The following is a 23,044-nucleotide window of genomic DNA, read 5'->3' on the forward strand; positions in this document are numbered from 1 at the left end:
TTTAACTGATGCTGCAAAATTTCTCAAACTTAATAAAGCTCCGAGAGTGCTCAAGCTCCACTGTTCCCTAGAGTGCCAAGGGAGTGGTTCAGCCCTTGTCTTCACTTTAAGCCGCCTATTAAATTGCTGCAAATTTTCCAGCAATGCACACACATATATACACAGAAATTGAAGTGGACCTGCAACAAAACATTGCACTCCGGAGTACAGTGGTACCTTGGGTTACAAACGCTTCAGGTTACAAATGCTTCAGGTTACAGACTCCGCTAACCCAGATTAGGTGGGAATGGGCTTACAGTGGTATCTCGGGGATAGGTGGGAATGGGCTTACAGTGGTACCTCGGGTTAAGAACTTTGGTTCAGGATGAGAACAGAAATTGTGCTCCGGTGGCGCGGCAGCAGCTGGAGGCCCCATTAGCTAAAGTGGTGCTTCATGTTAAGAATAGTTTCAGGTTAAGAACTGACATCCGGAACGAATTAAGTTCTTAACCAGAGGCACCACTGTAAGCCCATTCCCACCTATCCCCCCAATATATTATTTATTTGGTTTTGCAAATTTAAAATTATAATAATACCACAACACATCCACAATTAGAAGATTCCTCCGAATCTCTGTACTTCCCACCTTCCCCTCCATGGGTTCTGTTGTTAAACCTTTTCTACTGCATCTTTTTTCAGTAATCCAAGTTTTTTTATAACTCCATTATGTCCATAGCTCTCGATACATTACAAGTGTTAATTGCAGTCCTGCTATTTTTTTTCAACTGCTTACAGTGGTCTCCAAGGTAAATTATAATTTCCCCCCATTCATTCCCACCTAGTTTTTAGTCTCCTTCCCAACCCCTCCAATAGTCAAATCACCATTCTGTGGCTACTGAGCCACAGAATATTTTTGTGTGTTTGCAAACCTTAGGCTTCTCCAAGCGTGCCAATACCTCCTTCTTGTGTGTAGGTGGTGATGCTTTTGGCATATGCAGCCTGAACACTGGGAATAGATTGCACAGTCTCCCCCCCCCCCCCGTCCCTCAGGCCCTGTGGGTGCTTGGTCCCATGCACAAAGCCATCAGCTGCCGAGAGAGGGCTACTTTTACATGGTCTTATACTGGTTGAATCCCTGCCAGCCAGTTTGCTTTCTCTTCTGTGTTTTTGCAGGCTGGAGATTATAGAGAGAATGGGAGATCATAAAATGGGCTTTAAATCACCCTATGAAAACGTGTGTGAAAATACATTTTGCAGTGCCGAACTAAATCAATATCATTTTTGAGTATGTAAACAAAGCAGCGAATCTATTAAAATACTGTCTGTGAAGAAATTTATGCCAGAAGGAGGTTGGATGCAAATCAAGCGGCTTTATATATCTCCAGCCCGGGGGGGGGGGGGCCTCCACTGCATCTACAAAATCAATATATTTTGCTTCAATATAATAAAGTGTTGTTGTTGTTGTTTTTTACACAACACACATAGAAGCATAGAAAGCTGCCTTATTATATACCAGGCCAAACTATTTTACCATCTGTTTCTCCACCTACCCTGCCTGGCAGCAGCTCTCCATTGTCTCAGGCAGAAAATAGTTTTCTTTATCACCTGTTGCCTGATCCCTATTTAAAACTGGAAATGGCAGGGATTGAACCTAGGAGCTTCTGTATGCAAAACGTCCTAGGACCTTCCCCTCCCTAGGTTTATTTTTCTGCCACTATAATTTTACTAGTCTTTAAGTGCCCTGATACTCTAATGTGTATACTACACCAACATAGCTACCCTTTCTGGAATTTTGAGGCATGGCATCCAAGTCCTACTTTTTTGTGCATTAGAAGTAAATGTCTATCAAGTGTCATACAAAGCCGTATCAAGTTGGATCATAGATCAGGACTGGCTACCACTGGCAGCCGCTTTCTAGGGTGTTGGAGAGGTGTCAGGATTTGAAGTTGGCATTTTCTGTGTGTAGTGGTCCTCACCTTGAGCTTTGGATAGTGAAGCTCCCTGGGCCAGTTGTGGGCAAACGGGACTCTAGAGCAAAGGCATCCAAGCAGAATCGTTCCACTAGAGTCTTCTGAGACCATTACAGGTTCAGATTGTGCTTTGCGGCTGAGCCTGCAGCCCTTTCTTCAGAGGGGGGGGGGGAATAATTGCTGCAACAAACCCCTTTGTTGGATCAATGTGCACAGCATAAATGTTTTGCAATAAGCAGCTGCTGCGCTGTGTGTTTTTATTTGCCAGTGAATTTTTTTTAAAAGGAAAAGTGAGATGAATGCCCGTGGCTGCCAACCACCTTTGCGCCAACCATAAGGCTGTTAGGACCTGGCATTGTTTGCTTTGTCAAAAGCAGCACATCCCAGATTGCATTTCACTTTGAAAGGTGTCGAAAGTGGAATAATTTAAGTTGGAACGAGAACGAGGCAAGAAAATATGTTGAGCCATACCTTTTGGGCTCCTATCCTTGACTCTTTTTTAAAAAAGTATTATTACATACAAGGCCCCACACCTTAAATGAAAGAACTGACCTATCCCTGCCACCCGTCTCATTTGTGTTCTGCCTTTTCCTCCAAGGAGCTTGTGGTGGCATAAGTGGCTCCCCCACTTACTCTCCACCGTTCTATGAGAGAGGAACAACATAGGAACACAGGGAGCTACATTGTACTGAGTCAGATTATTGTACTGTCTACATTGAGTGGCAGCAACTCTCCAGAGTTTCATGCGGTGGTCTCTCCCTCCCTACCTGGAGATGTTGAGGATTGAGCCTGGAACCTTCTGCATGCAAAGCAGATGCTCTGCCACTGACCCAAGTGAGCCCTTCCCTGATGAGTTCAGCATTTTACTCAGTACAGTGGTACCTCGGGTTAAGAACTTAATTCGTTCTGGAGGTCAGTTATTAACCTGAAACTGTTCTTAACCTGAGCTACCCCTTTAGCTAATGGGGCCTCCCGCTGCTGCTGCCGCCGCACCACCGCCGCACAATTTCTGTTCTTATCCTGACTGACCGAACCCAAAGGGCACCACACTTCAAGAAGAATACTGAAAAGCTGGAACATCTCCAGAGGAGGGCAACCAAAATGGTCAAAGGCCTGGAAATGATGCCTTATGAGGAACGGCTTAGGGAACTGGGCATGTTTAGCCTGGAGAAGAGAAGGTTAAGGGGTGATATGATAGCCATGTTCAAATATATAAAAGGATGTCATATAGAGGAGGGAGAAAGGTTGTTTCCTGCTGCTCCAGAGAGGCGGACACGGAGCAATGGATTCAAACTACAAGAAAGAAGATTCCACCTAAACATTAGGAAGAACTTCCTGACAGTAAGAGCTGTTTGGCAGTGGAATTTGCTACCAAGGAGTGTGGTGGAGTCTCCTTCTTTGGAGGTCTTTAAGCAGAGGCTTGGCAGCCATCTGTCAGGAATGCTTTGATGGTGTTTCCTGCTTGGCAGGGGGTTGGACTGGATGGCCCTTGTGGTCTCTTCCAACTCTATGATTCTATGATTCTATCCTGAAGCAAAGTTCTTAACCCAAGGTACTATTTCTGGGTTAACGGAGTCTGTAACCTGAAGCGTTTGTAACCCGAGGTACAACTGTATACCAGAGAGAGCTTTCAAAATATATGTTTTACTTCAATCCTATTTCATAATTTGGAAACTCAGAGCAGCCTTTTTTAACACCCCAAGTGGTCTGCCATCAGATGTGGATAAGGGCCTCACCTTCTTAGCTTTGGCCCACAGCGCCAGGTGTCTCAGACTAGCTAATAAAAATATATGTGTAACATTTACATCCCACAGTTAAGTGGAGCGGAAACCTTTCCACTGGAAGTTTCTAATTACCCCCCCCCCACACACATTGGAATTTTTACATTGTATACCGGTAAGTTCATTAGTAGCAATAGATGAATGCCATTTCCAAATACAACACTGGGCAAGATAGCTTAGTGATAGAGCATCTGTGTTGGCTGCAGAAAGTCCCAGGTTCCAATCAGCAACATTTCCAAAGTAGGACTGGGAATTTCCCCTGGCTGAAAGCATGGAGAGCCACTCCCAGTAAGCATAGACAGTACTGAGCTAGATGGACTAAAGGTTTCAGGCAACTTTTTATGTTCCAGTTTCAAAGGTGTTTTTTTTAAGCTTTGTTTACTAAACAAAAGAAAAAAGCATGCTAAATTAAATCATTCTCTAGGGCATCATAAATTTTTTCCATTCCAAATTTTCTGAAAAACCCAAATCACAGACATCCCAAGAGTCTGAATGTCTCAAAGAAGTTATCCAGGTTCTGCATAAGGCAATGTAAAGCCAAAGTTGAACAAAAAATGATGAAGGTGGGTTCTGGGATGCCATAAAACAGAAGCAGTTTAAAGGAGCTCTGCACTATAATTTGCTGTTATATGCCTAGAATGTCAAGCCAGAGTTTGGCATGATGTTTGAATAACATCTGTGTCCTCCTGCATGGTGTAATCCCTTGGGTACTCCTAGTACAGCTTTCTTTTGTTGCTGTCAGACTTCTCATAGTGCTTAGATGGGTGGTGCTCCCAGTTGAGAGAGATCTGTTCCAAATTACATTTTATTTCTATAGTGCATCTGTTTACACATGGACAGATTCCTGTCTCAGGGGGCTTTCTGTCTAAGAATAGACACAAGGGAGCAAGAGAGGAGGGAGGGTTATAGAAGTGGCGTAAGAAAGGAGGAGAAGATGTGAATGTTATTTTAATTATACATTCTTGGGTTTAATTACAACAAGGCATTGGGATAAGAGGGTTGTTCCAAAACCTTTCCCAGCTTTCATTTGGCAGATGATAGATCTCCATCTTATTAGCCATCTAGGTAACTTTTTAAGAGGTAGCATCACCCAATTCATGGTGTGCTAGAGGAGGGGTCAGCAAGGCTTACTGGGCATAGGCTGGATCACTCCCGTGGAGATCCTCTGTGGGCCGGACTGGCACAGCGCTATGCCGGAAATCCCACCTGCGCATGTCCGCGGCACCGGAAATAGCTTCTGTGCATGGCCTGACACCCAAATTGCACCTGCGGACATGCACAGACGCAATTTCTGGTGTCGGGGCATGCTCAGAAGCGATTTCCAGAGCCGCGGAAGAGAGCGCATGGGGACTCACCAAGCAGGTGGCTCAGTACAGGGGCAGCTCATGGGCCGGATAAGGAACCTTCATGGGCTGCAGGTTGCCAACCTCTGTGCTAGAGCTTCAAAGATGTGCTGGCTTTAAGGACCCTAACTGCTGTTCCTGGAAGGAAAGGGAGAGCTCTCGCAATGGAACAGAGAGTCCTGAGACATTGTTCAGACATGGTGCAACTAACACTTGGGTGTAGCCACTAAGGCAGCAGTCAAGAGAAGCTGAGGGGTTTGAATTCTTTTGCTTGTTTCACAATGGTAGTGGTGTGAGCACCTCACTGTTCTGTCTTGACAGCGTCTCCTGCTGGGGTCCTTATGACAAGCAGTGTGTCCAGATTGCTTCTCAGCCCAGCCCAGTACCTTGCAGATTGCAGGCATCTTGTACTTCTGCTGCAACTGGGAAGCAACTTTGTGGAACTAAAGACCACAGGCTTGAAAGTAACCTACAGAGAAAGGTCATCAAGTTTTCAAGAAGTTAGAGAGCAGCCGTAGGCTTGCAATATGAACTATTCTGCCCCAAATTCCAGGCAGCACAGTCAACCCTGGTTCATGAGTTTTGTGGACCAGGACCTAGCGCTTCAGTGGTGTATAAAAGTACTGATCCTGGGGGTATCACTGAATAGCTTTGGAAATCCTGGAAGCCAAGACCCAAGGCTGGGGCAAGTACTCTTTGGTGAGGGAAAAACCCAGCAGAGATTTAAAATGGCACAACATGCAGCAAAGGTAAAATGTGGCAATATAGGTTGTAAAACCTTCAGAATGTGCCCTTTCCAGTGAATCACAAAATATCTCACTTCCCTAGCACAAAGATAGGCCACACATTCAGCAAGTCAGTCTTCAAGGTTTTGTTAGGTCCAGGCTGCGGGAGGCATCTTAAGGTCAGATTTAATATGGCATCGCATGTGCTGTTCCACTGCAACTGCCTAAAGGCTAGGCTGATAGAAAGCAGAGTGAAGTAGAAGCAGCGGCTTAGGGAAGGAATGTGCAAGGGGGTGAGTGGGCTTCAAGAAGGCCCAGAGGAATGAGAAGAATAGGCTCAGCTGGAGGAAGGGTTCACATGCCCAGGAGCTGCAGAGGAGGTGAGGAATTGCTTGTTGATTCCGTATAATGAGCCAAGTCTTCAGTTGCAAGTCCCCCCCCCCCAAAAAAAGTTGCTGTACGGTTTGAATTAATTATTGATGGCACTGCAAGTTGGTATATGAGGACGTAATGTGTGTATGTACTGGAGGATACTGAGCTCCCCCCCGGAGAACTCACTGCTATTCTTTAGCATGATTCTCTCCACCCCAACACTTTTCTTCTGCGTGGCTAATCTGTAAAGCATTTAGAATGAAAAAGTCTGTGTGGTGTATTTTTTTTTTAACTGCAGCTAGGATGCGATGCCAAGTTGGAATGGCTGTAGCAGCATGCGCCCTATTAATTATTAAGGCAGGTAAATATTGAGTAGGAGTGCCCATTTGGCTTGATGAATAGGGAAGAGGCTCGCACCGTGGAAAAGAAATGATTTTATTGTCAAGAGTCGTTTGTATCACTTCTTGCAGTGGGATCCATTTCCCTGCAGGAGAAGCAACTGGTGGATTAATGGTAGGGCTGCGTCCACACTTAAAAACTAAAACGGCACCCTCAAGCCTTTTGAAATCTCAAGCGCTCCATGTACTGCAGTAGGGAAAGCCAAATCCCCAAACCTGCAACAATACCTTTAAAACCGATTTGAATAATTAATTCTGCTTCACTAATTATAGGGAGGAACAAGGAGACACATTCTCAGCTACAGGGCATCTGTTTTGAACAGCCACTGACTCTGCACTTAACATAAGGGCTAGTAATATGTGCGTGCATGTGTGTGCGTGCGCACACACACGTACACGTGTGTCTGACAGGTGAATTTGCAATTCTGGATTCTGTGTGTCTGCATTTTGATCTCTCTCGGGAAACAATCTAGTAGCCACTCTGTACCTCTTTATGTTTGTGTATTGTTGCCTTTCCAATAGCACAGTTCCTTCATATTGTGGAATCAAAAAACAAGCTCTTTGCAACATAGGAGGCCGCATTATATCAGATTCATGGTGCATTTACCCCACTATTGTCTCCTCTGAACTGATAGCAGCTTTCCAGGGCATTTGCCTGTGAAGGGTATTTCTCACATACTGTGACTTGATCATTGGGACGGAGATGCTGGAGATTGAACCTTCTGCATGTAAGGAATGTACTGTGTTGCTGAGCTTCTCCCCATACCTGCTGTTGCAGCCTTGTATTATTGAAAGATCCTAAGAGGTTCACATTTGAATGGGGTGATTGGGGGTGAGGAATGCCCTTTGTGCCAGCACCAAAGTTTAGCTGCTTCCTTTTCCATTAAACTCAGGAAGAGAAAACATTTCAAATTCAGAACTGCTGGCACCAGACTCCTAGGTTCATGGAGCTATTCCACCCTGACTGCAAAACAACCCCCACCCCACCTTTTCTTGCTTCTTTTGTGTACAACGCGCTCTCTCTCTCTCTCTCTCTCTCTCTCTCTCTCTCTCTATATATATATATATATATATATATATCAGAACAGACATCCAGATGCTAGCGTTGGAACCAGCCTCCTGGAAACAGACCAAGTTCAGTCAGGAGGCTTGATCTTCTGGCTGGCAACAGATGGGGGAGCTGGGTGTACAGATTAGAATTTGTCCCTGGGACTTGAAATCTTTCCATTGTGGTTGCAGACAGTCTTGTGAGAGCTGAATACAGAACACATGAACCTGGCAGCCTGGCGCTGCCATTTCCTCACCCCCAGGGGACGGGCAGGGGAAAGAGAGAATCTATTCCTCTTGACACAGCATTTGAAGAGCCTGATAAATAACTCCAAATCTACCCCCACTAACAATATTTATGAAGCTTCAATTTTTAATTTGTTGTAAGGGCCTCACTCTGGGAATAGGGGAAGCATTCTTGTGCAGCACCATGCAGCTCAGAGCTGGGCAACTCTTTCAGCGTTGAAGGTCAGCGTGGCAAATGTACTGCAAGCTGGAGGGACCTACAGCTGATCTAATTTACTTGGGGTGGGGTGGGGTTTTGAAATGGATGCGGTGTGCACAGAATTCTAAATATTTCTGTTGCTAGACACTGGATCTTAGGCCCTAATGCAGGGGTTGGCGAGCCTGTCTGTATATCCTTAGTGGTCCACAGCCATTAACCCCAGATTTGGGGGAGGGACCACAGTTCCCCGGTTCTATTTGCAGCATCCTCAGGTATGGCTAGGGAGAAACCCCATCTGAAGTCACAGAGAACCACTGCCAGTTAATCCTGAGCTTGATGGCCCAGTGGCTTGAGATGGAATGGGGCAGCTTCCAATGCTCCTATAACGTGACAACACGACATGCTTCAGCAGCAGACATATCAACTGTTTTGTGTACTTGTGAACATTTGCTGTGCTTCATTTAACCCGGCATTGTGCCCAGTGAGTTCAGGCGAGGGGGTGCCACATAACTCATTTTGGAGCTAGCAACCATGGAATTGCAGTTTCTTCTCCAAGTGGGGATGTGTGGTAATTGTTGGCATCTTGGAACAGGAACTTTGGGTCCAGGAGGAAGTCATCAGGCAGTTGTCACATGGTCACAGATTGCAACTGCAAACCAGAGGAATGTTTAGGGCATTTTTGTGTTTGTGTTATCAATGCCGCTCTGTTCCCTTCTTAGAAACCCTTCTTAACAAGAGGGGAATCAATTTTGAAAGCTTATTGAAATGCCAGGCAGTGGCAGGAGTCTTTCCTGTTGCATCAGTGTAGCTTGCAGCTTGGTAGATGAGTGGACTTTTTCTGCTCTTAAATTGTAAGGAGCAGCAGATCCCCTGTGAGTGTCATCCTTGAAGCATCCCATAGTGTTGCTTGGTCTGGAGCCTTAAACAGAAAGTAAAATGGTACAGGCGACAAAGAGGGAGTAGTGCTCCACCCACTGGTGCTTCTATAGTTTGGGGTCTCTGCCTTCTAGTTTTTCCTACAATGCCCCAGATGAGTGTTATGGGAAAAAGCAAAATGCCAGCTGGCAGTGGACCGACAGCTGCCAGAGTCATGTATCATTGTTTGGAGGAAAGATGACTTCAGTGCAACGGGCTTTCTGGGACACGGGGGCTGCAGGAGTGACCAGGGAATTCTGTGTGCTGATGATGGGTGTGCATTGTTTCTGCAAGAATGATCTTATTCCAATAATCTTAGCAAACAATTTCATTTTTAAAAAATCGGCTGACTTTTCTCTGAGTAAATTTATTGATTACAGAGTATGTACCTAACTCTTTCCCTCTCCGCCTTCCCAATGCAGTTACAGATGTAGAACTGAAGCGGCTGAAAGATGCCTTCAAGAGGACCTGCGGACTCTCATATTACATGAGCCAGCAGTGCTTCGTTCGGGAAGTGCTTGGGGATGGAGTTCCTCCAAAAGTTGCTGAGGTAATTACTGATTTCCCTGAAGTGTTGGGGGGTCGTGGTTGAGTTGCATGCATTCAACTTGCTCTGGAAATGGTTGCTCAATATCTGTAGTTCTTTATAGCCTCACACCAACCAATATACCAGTCATAGTGTCTCTTCTAGTTAGTCACGCCGATATTTGTGCGTTTATAACATGGTGTGTTGCTGTTTGTGAAAACTAGCAGTTGTAATCCTAGGGCCTGTATCAGCCTTCCCTCGGCCCGGTGTTCTTCATATATTTTGATCTATAGCTCCTGTTGTTTCTAGCTGTGGCTGAGGTCTTTAAGCAGAGGCTTGACAGGCATATGTCAAGAATGCTTTGATGGTGTTTCCTGCTTGGCAGGGGGTTGGACTGGATGGCCCTTGTGGTCTCTTCCAACTCTATGATTCTATGATGGGAATTTTAATCCAGATTGTCTCCAGATCAGTAGCAGGTTGGAGAAGACTATAGACACCTGCTTTTGCTTGCTTCAGGCTGAAGACAGCTGTAGTGCAGAACATCTGGAGGGCACACTAGGTTAGGGAAAGCTGAACTTTTATGTGCTGGCCAGTTCTGTCACACTTCCTGACCAAGCAGCAAGTCACAGGATGAAGGGGTGGGATGGTGCAGATAGGAGAGAAAGTTGGGTTCTCAATGGCTGGGGTCACCAGGGAGTAGGTTTATACCTCCACTAAGAGGTCAAGAAGGGAGAAGGGAGTGGTTGCCCTTCACTGCTATGGAGAACAGTAGAGTTCTATGGTGGCAAAATATTGGGTGGGAGGAAATACCCCTGAAAGGTGGTGGTGAAGGCAAAATCTGTGCTTCATCCTTGCACTGAGTGGCCAGACACTCACAGTCAGGAATTAGGGTACGTCTTTGTGCTCAGTGTGTAGAGATGCACCGCACTCCACCACTGGCTCCTTCTAGTATACAAGACCCCCACAGGAAGCTGCCTTCTGCTGAGTCAGACCATTGGTTCATCTTGCTCAGTACAGTATTGTCAACATGGACTGGCAGTGGCTCTCCAGGGTTTTGGACAGGAGTCTCTCCATCTTTGTCTCTAGTCATAACAACCACTTCTTACCAGATGTCCAGGGCTGTCTTCAGCAACTTCATCATTTATCCATCTCTGTCATCCTGCCACCCACCCAAAAAGGGCTCACAAATCTACACCTGATGTTTGTATGATTTGAGGTAGTAAAAGAGGGCAAAACCCCCACAATAATTTCTACCTTCTGCTATTGTTTCTTGTTAATGTTACTCCCTTCTTTTCAAAATAAAGCTCTCCTAGTTCTGTGGCCACGAATATACATTGAAACGAAAAAATAAGGAGAGCGAGGAGGAGAATTGGGCAACTAATAAATTGAATTAATAGTAGTGGGGCCTGCAGCGAATTGTTGCAGGTTCTGCTGATCAGGATTTCAGCCACCCTGTTCCATTTCCCCCTTCCAATAGTTCTCTGTTCCCCACAACTGTCAGTCAGCATTCCATGGTCACTGGGCATGCTCATTCTTGACTGGGTTGTTTGTTGGTTCCCTGCCCCCCTTCTGCAAATCTTAGGGTGTTCCCTCCCCCCGCCAAAAACCCCCCTCTTGCTGACAACTTCCCTCTTGAGCGTGGGTGGTGCCATTTTGGCTGAGTAAGTGATGGCACTCAGTGCCTGAACGTCAGAAATAGAGGGGATCATAAACAGCTCTAGGGCTCTCCTCCCACACTTTTGGGAAAGGTATATTTGGTTCATAAATAACTGCTGTGAAAAGGGATGGGTGTCAGAGCTGATCCTAGTTGGGGAAACGGCAGCTGACGCAGATGGTGGTGGCAGCAGTTTGCCTCGCTGGCTGCTGCAGCTTCTCTAAGGAAATTACTGGAATCATTGAGTGTGATAGAATACTATGTTATTAGCTCCCCACCCCAACCCCCATCTAAAAGTGCCCTGTGTAGCAAAGAATAAAGCGGGGCAGCAAGTTCTAGGCCTAGGGAGCGGCTTAGAACATGGAAATTTGTGGTTGAAACAAAATATCCCCAAAACATGAAGGCGAAAGTAAAGATGAACAACATGGAGGAGTTGAAGAATGAATTACTTAGAAAGTAATAAGCACAGTTATAAATTGGATACAATAAGGCAGTCGTGTAAGGTAATCGTAAAGGAGTAGCAGCCTCATAGTTCCAGCTGCAAACAGAGGAAATAAGTTGAGCATCTGAATAGAAAACTGACCTAAAATCCTAAGATGAGACACAAGTAAACCAACAAGAGTTGAAAGCATTATTGGGGGAGAGGTGTAGTTTTTGCATACCAAAGGCTCTGGTTTCAGTCCTTGGCATCTCCAGGGAGGGCTGGGAAACACTCCTGTCTGAAACCCTGGAGAGCTGCTGTCAATCAGTGACTGTAGACCCAGGGGTGGGGAGTCTTTGACCCACCAAGCAATGTTAAGACTCCAAATTCTGATTATCCCTAGCCAACATAGCCAGTGCTCAGGGATGCTGGGAGTTGTAATCCAGCGACATCAGGAGGGCCAACAAGTTCCTCCATCCCTGCTGTTGACAGTACTTAGAATCATAAAATTGTAGAGTTGGGAACCTCAGGGTCCTCTTGTCCAACCTCTTGCAACACAGGACTCTTTTGCCCAACGTGGGGCTCGAACCCGTGACCTTGAAATTAAGAGTCTCATGATTTACCAACGGTCCCAGCTTGGTTAGATGGTTTGTGTTCCTAAGAAAATATAATTGAAGCAGGAGGCAATGAGACTGTGGCAGAGATGCAGAGGCAAAATGAATAAGAAGTAATTGACAGGCAGGAGCTGTTTTATCACAGAAAGGTAGTGCAAAAACCAGAGGCAGTGGTGGAGGCCATTAAGGAGGAAGGCAGACTTAGCAAAGAGTTGAGTGCAGACAATGAGAGGAATAAGAGGAAATTAATGGAGAAAAAATAAGATTAGTCCAAGAGGGAGTGAATAAAAGCAGGCACTTTCAACAAAGAGCATCAGATGCAGATCAGTGCTGCAGTTGTTCAGTGGCATGAACAGCCTTCCTTGCTGTTCTATATCCACACTATCCTTTAAAGGTGCTTTAAGCATTACTTTTGACCATATGTAGCTTGTTTTCAATGCTTTCAAAAACACTGCCATGAGAGAGATCGCCCAGAAGTGACACTCCTGTGCCTTTTTACACGTAGACAGGTAGAAATATAGCAGGCGGAGTCTTTCTAATCATTTATTTTCTAATTATCACAAGGTCTTTATAAGTACACAGGAACTCCACCAGAGAAAATAAGTGAAGTGGGGCGGTGGCAGGAGTGAGCCAGCAGTAAAATACCGGTATTAACCCTTTATTAGCCAAACCAGGATCTGCACAGGAGAGCTACCATGTTTCCCCTTTTTTAAGACACCGTCTTATACCATTTTTTACTCAAAAAAACACACGGTGTCTTATTTTCAGGGGATGTCTTGTACCTTAAGGCCTCCTTGGAGGGGCCAGGCCACTGGCTCGGGGTGCTGCCGGGCGCTCTACACGGCGCTGCAGCAGCCGCCGGTTCCAGGCACCGAGGCGGCAGGCCGCTGGCTCGGCGCTCCGCCCGGCGCTGCTGGGCGCTCCGAGTGCTCGGCGCTGCAGAGTGCTCCGCTCGGCAGCCACTGGTTCCAGGCACTGAGGCGGCAGGCCTCGGGCAGCCCCCAAAAAGAGGCCAGGCGCTGCAGGGCCCTCCGCTCTGCAGCCGCTGGCCTTGGGCAGCCAAAAAAGAAAAAAGAAGAGGCCAGGTGCTGCAGGGTTCCAGGCACCAAGGTGGCAGGCCTCGGGCAGCCAAAAAAAGAGAGGTGCTTCGGAGCGCTCCGCTCTGCAGCCGCCGGTTCTGGGCAGCCCCCCCCCCCAAAGAAGAGGCCAGGCGCTGCAGGGCGCTCCGCGTGCTTGCTGCTGCTGCAGCAGCAACAGCAGCCGGTTCCAGGCCCCTCTGGCTGGCTGGGTCCCCCTGGCTGGCTGGGGCACTCGGCGGTCTCGCTCTACACGGCATGGAGGTATGTCTTATTTTCAGGGTGTGTCTTATATTTCACTAATGCTAAAAAATGCTGCCATGGCTTACTTTCTGATTACGTATTAAAAAGGGGAAACACGGTAGGTCTAACAAGCACTCATCTCTGGTAGGTCTTGCCCCTGTGAAGCAGTTGCTGAGACTGAAGGTCCCCACCTCCTTGCAGCTGCCTAAGTCGCCGCCTCCAGAGTTTTCCCCAAGCAATCTGAGGCTGTACCTGTGTGAAGCTAACTTCTCCTCTGCCCTCTTCATGTGTCTCCTGGTTCTGGTTTTGGATATCAGAACCAAGCTCCATTGCAGCTTTCCAGTTTGTGTTACTCAGAGAGTTAGAATGATCAAGCAGCATGCACCAGCACACTTCATGCAGTTCATTCCCAGTAAACCATAAGGCAGAAATCCCGGCTTTATGTGCCATGTGAACACAGTCTATATGTGTTCTGTTATATCTGGATGTATCTGTGCCATTCTTGCTGAACCTGTGGAAGACAACAGATAATCATTTCAACATAATAATTATTTTCCCAGCAAAGCTAGCTGGGCATGTTTCTTTAAAAAAAAATATATGCAGCAAGCAGCAGTGAAAATGGCAAAAAATACTTCCCCTGTTTATAAAACATTCATTCTTAAATGTTTAAATCTAAAATAATAGTAACAACTCCATTTCATTCCCAACTGTCCCTAATCTGTAATGTGTCCTGGTGAAATCACAATAAGGTAGAAGGAGCTGGTGCGTTTTCAGGGCTGTGTGTACTGTACCACAAGAGCACAACAACTTCAGTGTTGTGTGTGGGCTGTTCAGCTTCTAGAAAAATTCAGCCTTGAAAAATTCAGCCGTCCTATATTTTCCTAGCCTGCATAACTGAGAAGATATGCTTGAAAGCATAATGACCGATATCTCAATCTGGAGAGGTGTTGGAATAAAATTTCCAGGTTTGGGGCATGGGCCCTATTTCTCTCTCTCTCTCTCTCTCTCTCTCTCTCTCTCTCTCTCTCTCTCTCTCTCCCCCCCCCTCTCTCTCATTGTATTTAGGAGAAACGCGAGATAGCAATCCAGTGCTTATGTACCTGGTGGTGTCAGTGCTTACATATTCTGCATTTTGCAAAGTGGTCAGTAATCTGGAGGTTTTCCCCACACCCCTTCTGACCTTGGAGGCAAAAGGGGCATGGATGACCCATCTCCATAGCATCACATTCTGCCACCCTCATTCCCCTTGATAAAGTGGTTCTCTGGTATAACCAGCTGTTAACCAGGACCTTCACCAGAACCCCATGATGCAGTCCATGAAACATGAAACAATTTCCCAAATTAAAACATTGGAAGTGCCTTTTTTTAACTGTGGAAATTTTCTGGGGGCTCCAACCACAATATTTGGGTAACTTTCAGAAACTGTTCAAGGCCAAGAAGAGAACTTGAAATTTATAGAATCTCTGCAACTGGGTTTGAATGGTAAGGAAGTTACTGGCACTCATGGCTGTGGTAGAAAAACCTGAAGGGGCAGGCAGCATCTAGTAAGGACTCAGAAAATGTCAGAAGCTTGTTCTATATAATTTTAAAACCCATTTCAACCTGGAGGCCATCTGTGATATATACAGCTATTGATTTTTCTGGTATGAATGATTAGGTATCTAGGCATCTCCCATTAAGTGAAGTCAGAACTAGGCACAACCTATTTCTATCGGGTGAAATGGGCTAATGATTTTTTTTTTTGTCGCTTGAGAAGCAATTATTGATAAGACTCTGCCTGCATCTTTTGCAGATGCTGTTGTACATGTGTACAATAATAAGGATTTGGAGAATAAATACTGAGTCCACAGAGGGATACAGAGCTCTAACACAGGACAGGGCTCTAAGTTACCTTCAATTCTGTGTTGAGTCTGGTAGCTGGCACAGACTTTGGACTCGTGAAAGGCAAATCAAGTTTCTAGGCCTCATTATTTGGAGGAGAGGTTTGGAAATGTACACATGGTTATGGCAGAATAGGATTAGGTTAATTGCAGTGGAGAGGGAGTGTACCACTTACTGTTTCTCACATAATCATACCTTTTCTTCTCCCAAATGCACACACACAAAAGGCAAGATTCTCCAAACTCTGTATGTTGCCATATTCTTGCTTGGAAAGCTAACATATAAATATTTTTACATACTAGGGGGGGAAATCGCTGGAATTATTAGATTGTTGATGCAGAATTATCTGATTTGAGTCCAGTGTATGGGAGCATGCTTCATCCCAGAATGGAATAACTTTCCAAGCTCCCAGGTTGTTGATATAAATATTACTAAATAGCACAATTGGTGTACATGGCACTGCACAGAGTAATGCAAGCAAAAAAATGGGTCCCTCTCTCATAGACTTAACCTAGTGAGAGCTGGACCATAAAGAAGGCTGATCGCCGAAGAATTGATGCTTTTGAATTATGGTGCTGGAGGAGACTCTTGAGAGTCCCATGGACTGCTAGAAGATCAAACCTATCCATTCTTAAGGAAATCAGCCCTGAGTGCTCCCTGGAAGGACAGATCGTGAAGCTGAGGCTCCAATACTTTGGCCACCTCATGAGAAGAGAAGAATCCTTGGAAAAGACCCTGATGTTGGGAAAGATTGAGGGCACTAGGAGAAGGGGACGACAGAGGACAAGATGGTTGGACAGTGTTCTCGAAGCTACGAACATGAGTTTGACCAAACTGCGGGAGGCAGTGCAAGACAGGAGTGCCTGGCGTGCTATGGTCCGTGGGGTCACGAAGAGTCGGACACGACTAAACGACTAAACAACAACAACAACAACAGTGAAGGGAGAGGCAAGAGCAGTGGGTCTGAGTAATATGCCATTGCATATACTTGGGAGTCATTTTGAATTTGGGATGGAGGCCAGGAGTGTTCAGTCAGGGGCTTTCTAGGAAAGGTGGGTTTTTTACACGAGGGAATTTAATGGAAGAGGGAGCAGGATTGCTGGGCACAAAGGACTACAAGGTGACAGTTTTTAGTTCCTTTTGGGGGCCAATTTCAGTTTTTCAAATGCCAGTGTTTCCCAAGACTGGCCACATTTTCCTATAACTTGCCACTGCCTTGCCTCAGCTTGAGATCAACGAAGCAGGTGGACACGGGGGCTGCTGAAATGAAAGCTGGAAGTCAGGGGATCGTGTGTGTTGGAATAGAGCTCATGCCGGTTGTTTGGGCTGTTGCACTAAGGCAGGTGAAACCACAACTCGCACCAGCCATCATGCCTAGTAATTGGGGATTATGGGAGGTGCAGTCCAGCAACGTCTGGAGGGCCACAGGTACTTCAGCCCTTCCGTTTCTCCGAGGACAGAGACACCAAAGCCCTCTATATCAGGGAGCATTGTGTTTAGTGTTTACCTGTGGATCTCAACAGATGTGGCATGTTTATATGTTTAAGCCTCATCTGAGCCTTAGTCAAACTTGGCTGCAGTTTGTCCCACTGGTGTGGTGGTAAACTTTGAAATGTGAGTGTGCTTTGTGACAACGCTCATGGCCACACCTATTCTTAACACTATACAAGAGGAGTGGAACCTGTGACCTTTAAATGTTGCTGGACTTCAACTCCCATCATCCCTCACCACTGGCCAGGCTGGCCAGGGCTAATAGGAGTTTGGAATTCAACATCTGGAGGGCCACAGGTTCCCCATCCCTGTTATATAATGCAGATTAATTATTGACCAATGCCAACTTTTTTCATCCCACCCTTTTTATTTTTTGCTTAACATCCAGTCTGATGAAGTGTCTTGGTGGACTCAAACGCTTGATTGCTATTTTGTTCATTTTTAAATTCATTTATAATGAAGGGATTTTCTTTCCTGTTGGCAGTTTAACTCTTGGCTAATATAACCCACCTCTTCTGCATTGCTTACTTGGTGAGTTGATCTCCCAATAAACTTATTTATTTGGCATGCAGAAAATTGTCAGCTAGCTCTCTGGGAGATGTTGACTTCATCCCTGCTGTGAAATAAGTAGCTCCTCTTCATCCCTGTTCCACTGCACCACTGGTTTGCCCCATCCTTTTAAAGGCATCATTTCCCCAAATATCTGTTGACAGGAATACATTTCTATATTTCTGAGTTCAGCTAGAAGGTATGCTTCACTTCTGCACCAAAATATGCTTTTATTTTTAGAGTATAGGTGAATAAGAACTACCTGCCCTCAGACGAGCACCTTGCTTATTCATTTATTAAATTGATAAACTGCCCTTCATTTGAGGATCACAGCAGTTTTCAGCATAAAAACATAGAAATGCACAACATAATAGCAAAAAATGATAATACCCCCTGTTTAAAAGTCCATAGATTATTTAATCAGTGAAAGGCCTTACTATAGAGGAATGTTTTCACCTGATGTCTAAAGGTATGTAATAAGACTCCAGGCGAGCCTCCCGGAGGAGAGCATTCCAAATACAGGGTTTGGGTTTGGTTGGCATCTATCTTGGGAGACAATGGAAGAGTGTACCTTCAGCAGCCACCACAGAAAAGGCCTATTCTTATATTGCCCCTCTCTGGAGTTCTCATACTGGGGGCACACGAAGAAGGGCTTCAAATGATGACCGCAGGTTCCAGGTCAGTTCATATTGGGAGAGGTGATCCTTGAGGTACCTTGTTTCTCCTTAAATAAGACATACCCATAAAATAAGCCGTAGCAGGATTTCTAAGCAGTTGTGCAATATAAGCCATACCCCGAAAATAAGACATAGTGATAGGCGCGGTTCTGGAGGGCGCCAAGGAAGAGGCTAGGCTGGACATGTAATTAAAAATAAGACATCCCCTGAAAATAAGCCACTGTGTTGTTGTTTTTGAGGAAAAATATAAGACGGTGTCTTATTTTCGGAGAAACACGGTATTTCAGTCTTATAACAAAACCAGGTTATATGCTCAAACTGTCGTGCCCTGGTGAGCAACCTTGCTGCCATATTATGCACCAGCTGAATTTTCTAAATCTGCTTTAGAGCTAGCCCCATGTATAATGCATTGCTGTAATCTAGCCTAGGAGTGACCAAGCATAGACAACAGAAGTTAGGCTATCCCTGTCCAGATAAGAGCACAGCTGTTTGTCCAACAGAAGCTGATGGAAGGCACTCTGTGCCACCGAGGCCACCTGAGCCTCAAAGGACAGCAGTGAATCTGGAACTATGCCCAAGCTATGTACCCGTTCCTTCAGAGGGATTGTAACCTCATCAAGAGCAGGCATCCATCCTTTCTAGGGAACCCGCCCACTAACAGTGCCTCTGTCTTACCTGGATTGAGCTTCAGTTTGTCACCTTGCATGAGTCATTTTCCTGAATGATTTTCCTGCACCTGACGGGGTTAACGCATAGGATTTTTTCCAACCTTACAGGAGGTTGTTGGACAGAGGCCAAGCCAGAACAGCAACTCACAAAGAGATTCAATGGACAGCCTCTTTTTCAGGGGAGGGCATTCTGCCTGGCCTACACCTTGACAGAGATTGAATGATCCAGTCACGATTGATGTAGAAACATGTCAGAATAGCTGATCGGAAGGCTGGAAGATGAGCAGGGCATTGGGTGGAGACGTAGCGGTCAGTCTCCTGTGTGGCTGGAAACTTTGGGCTGCCAGAAGCTGTCGGTAATTTAACTCCTCGCAGCACACGGGCGTCCTGGCACACAGCTGGGTAATTACTGCTCGAGGAGGTGCTTCGGCTCCACAATCGGTTGCTTCTTTTTCTCCTTTCCCGTAAATATGGCAACCACTTTTAATTGCAGCGCAAGCAGATTTTTTAAGGAGTCAGCTTCCCCCCCCTTCTCTGGCACAGAGAAATCTTAATAGGTATCATGGAGGGAGCTGGGCATTCTGAAGTGTAATCTGCTCCATCAGTTTTAGAAGTGTAACATCCACACTCTTCGTCTTGAAAGCAGGCTGCTTTCCACACCTCACACAGCAAGTGTATTTTCAGTGTATTGTCAACAGAAAGGGCTGTGAGGTAAATATAGTTGTATCCAAAGGTGAGATTTGTGCCTGCAGCTTTGAGAGCAGAATTTGGACTGTGGGTCTGGAGAATTTCATGTTTTATGTAAATCATGTGTAACTTGGTTTGAATCTTAACATTGGCAATTACTTAGGGCAGGCAGGGCAGTCTTGTAGTCTTACCTGAAGGATGGTTTGGTGATTTTAAGAGAGCTGCACACCTGGTCACTTATGGCAGCTGTGGTACAGAATTGGAGATTCAGTGTCTTGTGATTCCCAGGACCTGAAGGGTTCTGGGTTGACCTGCTAGTGTCCCTGCTTGAACTGTCCACTTCTTCAGACCATGTGTTCATCCATCTGGCTACACTAAGGTGGCTTACAAAATAGCTACAAATGTAAACACCAACAATAGAACAGTGTAAAGAACAGTGAATTGTAAGCAACTGTATTTGTTGACAGCAAAATAAGACCGAACTGAAAAATAAACACAACCTATTTACCACAACAGACCAATAGTACTGTGCCACACGAGTCACCACTGGCATTCAGGCTTTCGTGAAACAAGAAATAGGGAGCTAGTGCACAAAAGGGTCACTAGCCTGCAGAGTTTTATTGGACCACTGTGGACTGACAGAAATGCTGGTGTAGAGATGGGAAGCTTCCATCCTCTTGCAGACCACTTGGTTTCTCTTTTGGGACTAAAGAAAGGACAAAGCACTCCATCCCTCCTCCACCAGCTCACTTTGAGCACTTGCATACAATCCCTGGTTGCTTTTTGTGCCAGCCAAATGGTTAATACAAAGCTGGATCAGTGCCTCCTGATGTGTCAGGGTTCTGGTTGAAACTGAAAGCATGTCAACAACTGACAGCTCATGCTTTACATTCATGTGCTGAGCAGTGGGAGGGAGGAGAACTCTACTGTTCTGCTACGGCTTGCAGGGAAAGTGGAAGAACCACAAAGCCCCTTCCAGACAGGCAAAGCTAAGGCAAAGCAGGCCTCTCTGAGCAAGTCAGAACCCTGGGCAGCTCCCAGTTGGCTGAGCTATAAAAGATGTTGTCTCAGCACAGAGCTGGTATCACATGAGCGCTTATGTATGCTGAGCAAGGCAGTTGGCTCTACCTCCTTGACAGTGTTAGAAACTAAAATGTGAAAGCTAGGAGCTAAATGGCACCTTAAACCTAGGTTATGGGCTCAACAATGGAATGTCTAGGCACACTTTTTTATAACAATACAAAGCTGAAAATGAATGAACTGCAGCTAAAATGCTCATTTTTCACGTGCCCTAGTTCTTCTCCTGCCCCACCCCTCTGATATTCTTAAGAGGATCTCTTCTCTAGTCTTCAGAGAGTAGCTGGAAGTGGGGAGGCAGAAAAAGGTCCTTTTCTTCCACTCTCTAGTTTTAATTAGAAATCTTTGGCGCAGTATTTCGCCCAGAGCTCAGAAACTGCTCATGTTGATGAAATTCCCTGTCACAAAATGTGCCTAGAACAATGGGAGTTTCAAACACTGCTCCTTGAGAAGATGGCTATGTTGACTTTGGGGGCCCTTTTGTGATTCTGTAGGCACTGACTTCTTTGCTCTGTAGTGGAGGGGGTGTTAGCAGGGGCTTGTGCTCTGAGGAAGATGGTAAAGCTACATCCTCAATTCAGGAGGGTCCATGGAGAAGTGGGCACCCTGTATTTCTCCCTCATCAGGGATCATGACAAGACTAGGGGAGAATGCTGCAAGCCTGGGACTTGCTCCCCGCTTTGCCCCCATGCAGAGGTTTTGGGAAGAGGGACATGTCTTGAAACGTGTAAAGTGGATTATCTTGCTGTTTTGTGGAAATACTTTCTGGAGACTCTCTGGTGCCCTTGAGAACCTACACAGTGGAGAGGTAAGGAGGCCATTTGACAACTATTGAAAGTTGTTAATGTGTTTGGTCCTGTTTTTGAAAAAGTGGGGCTGGCCTATGGCAAGCACTGGAGAGGGCAATCAAAGCTGAAGCTCCATGCTACCTGGTTATTGAAGCAAAGCATCTGTTCCTGATGGTGTTTTGTCTTTAAACTCGTGGAAATCTCTTGCAAGGACTGTGTGCATCTCAGTCCCTGTAGAGCAGTGGGGAGTGAGGGTATCTCGCCACAACTGGCACTAAGGAGAATTAAATTTCTGGCACCTGGTCATCTCTTGAATGTTTGTGTGGTCATTGCGAGTCAATGTGGTAGCCTGGAATGTCCCATACATTTTATGTTGCTGTCCTATTCCAGTGTCCGCTGTGTTGTTGCCACTCTTCAGGTAAGTTTTCCCTCAAGTTAACTTTTGCTTTGTCATTGTTGCCAAAGCTGCTTGTTCATCATCATCATCCCTGTGTTCCAGGTTTGCCTCATGGGGCGTGTGCAGTTGCTTTGCTTGTGAGAAATGATCTCCCATGTTTCTTTTACATGGGACAGATCCCTAGAAAATCATTGAGTTAGCATTGTTGGAGGGATAACTTGGATAAGACTCTTGCAGTTGGAAGCAGACTGTCTTGAGTTAGATAACCTGGCTCTGCACAAAACAGTTTAATATTATTACATGTATATTAATTTCTCTGAGAAGCGCATCAGTGGCTCCTTCCCACCCCAAACCTAGTTTTGTCTGTTTTGTCTTCACAGCAGCTCTGTGAGGGAGGTTAGATTAAGGATGGCATAAGGCCACTCTTTGTGCTTTGCAGCTGAATGGGGATTTCAACCTGAGTTTCCCTCAAACACTGTCCAGCAGTCTAACCACTGCACTAGAACTTGGAGATGTCTGTCTACTAGAGCTGTGCAGTGTGTTAGTAGATTTAAACAACTTTAGCATATGTGATTTTTAACAGAACTGGAATCTATGGAGCTGGAACATGACGCCATTAATACACTTGAATCACATCTGCTTAAAGCTATGCAGTGGGCCTCTCTCTGAAGGTGGCAGAAGCTATTTTGAAGCTGAGCATTTACCAAGCGCAGGAAAATAGTCCCTTGGCTCCTTGCAGTGTTTTCTGGGAACCAGGTGCTACTTTACAATAAAAGGACCTCAAATACACTCTCAGGGCTGAGCTTCCTTGCTCAAAACAGGCCCTTTCTTCCTTTTGAGACCCTGCTGTGTTTTCAGAAAGTCAACCCTGTTTAATAGCCAGGTAATGTGAGTGGATAAAATGGCTGCAACCTGCTGTGTTTTTGTTTCTTATCTTCCACGGATGAAGTTTCCAGCATACTCGGGGGCTGAAGATTTTTTAAGACTTTCAGCCTTCTTGGAATGGAAGCTTCAGAAAAGAAACAACAGCGATGAGAATCTGGAAGGCTCATTTATTCACTCCCAATTTTGTAGAGTTACCTGCCTTCAGAAGAGACATGCCCAGAATAGCAATCTCTTTGATCCAATGTCTCTTAAAAAGTAAGGTTCTGGTTTAATGAGATCAAAGGCAAAGTTTCAGGTTCCCATGGTCCCTGTTTTTTGGCCATGCTGGCTGGGGCTGAAGGAGGTTCGAGTCCCAGCAATAGCTGGACGGTCCTAGTTTCTCCAGCCCAGATATACACCAAACCTGAGAAATCCAGAGACCTCATAATGCCTGCC

The 23,044-nt window shown here is 45.6% G+C and overlaps 1 protein-coding gene across 4 annotated transcripts in view; it reads left to right on the top strand.

Annotated features, from left to right (window-relative positions):
- USP32 (ubiquitin specific peptidase 32) overlaps window positions 1-23,044 on the top strand; it is a 137,390-nt gene that overhangs the window by 34,862 nt on the left and 79,484 nt on the right. For all 4 annotated transcript variants that reach the window (XM_035140032.2, XM_035140033.2, XM_035140035.2 and 1 more), the window contains exon 2: window positions 9,398-9,525. In XM_035140032.2, coding sequence (XP_034995923.2) covers window positions 9,398-9,525 — 128 coding nt within the window. The remainder of the gene's footprint in view (window positions 1-9,397; window positions 9,526-23,044) is intronic.

This window comes from Zootoca vivipara, chromosome 15 (genome assembly GCF_963506605.1).
Source record: "Zootoca vivipara chromosome 15, rZooViv1.1, whole genome shotgun sequence".
Lineage (NCBI taxonomy): Eukaryota > Metazoa > Chordata > Lepidosauria > Squamata > Lacertidae > Zootoca > Zootoca vivipara.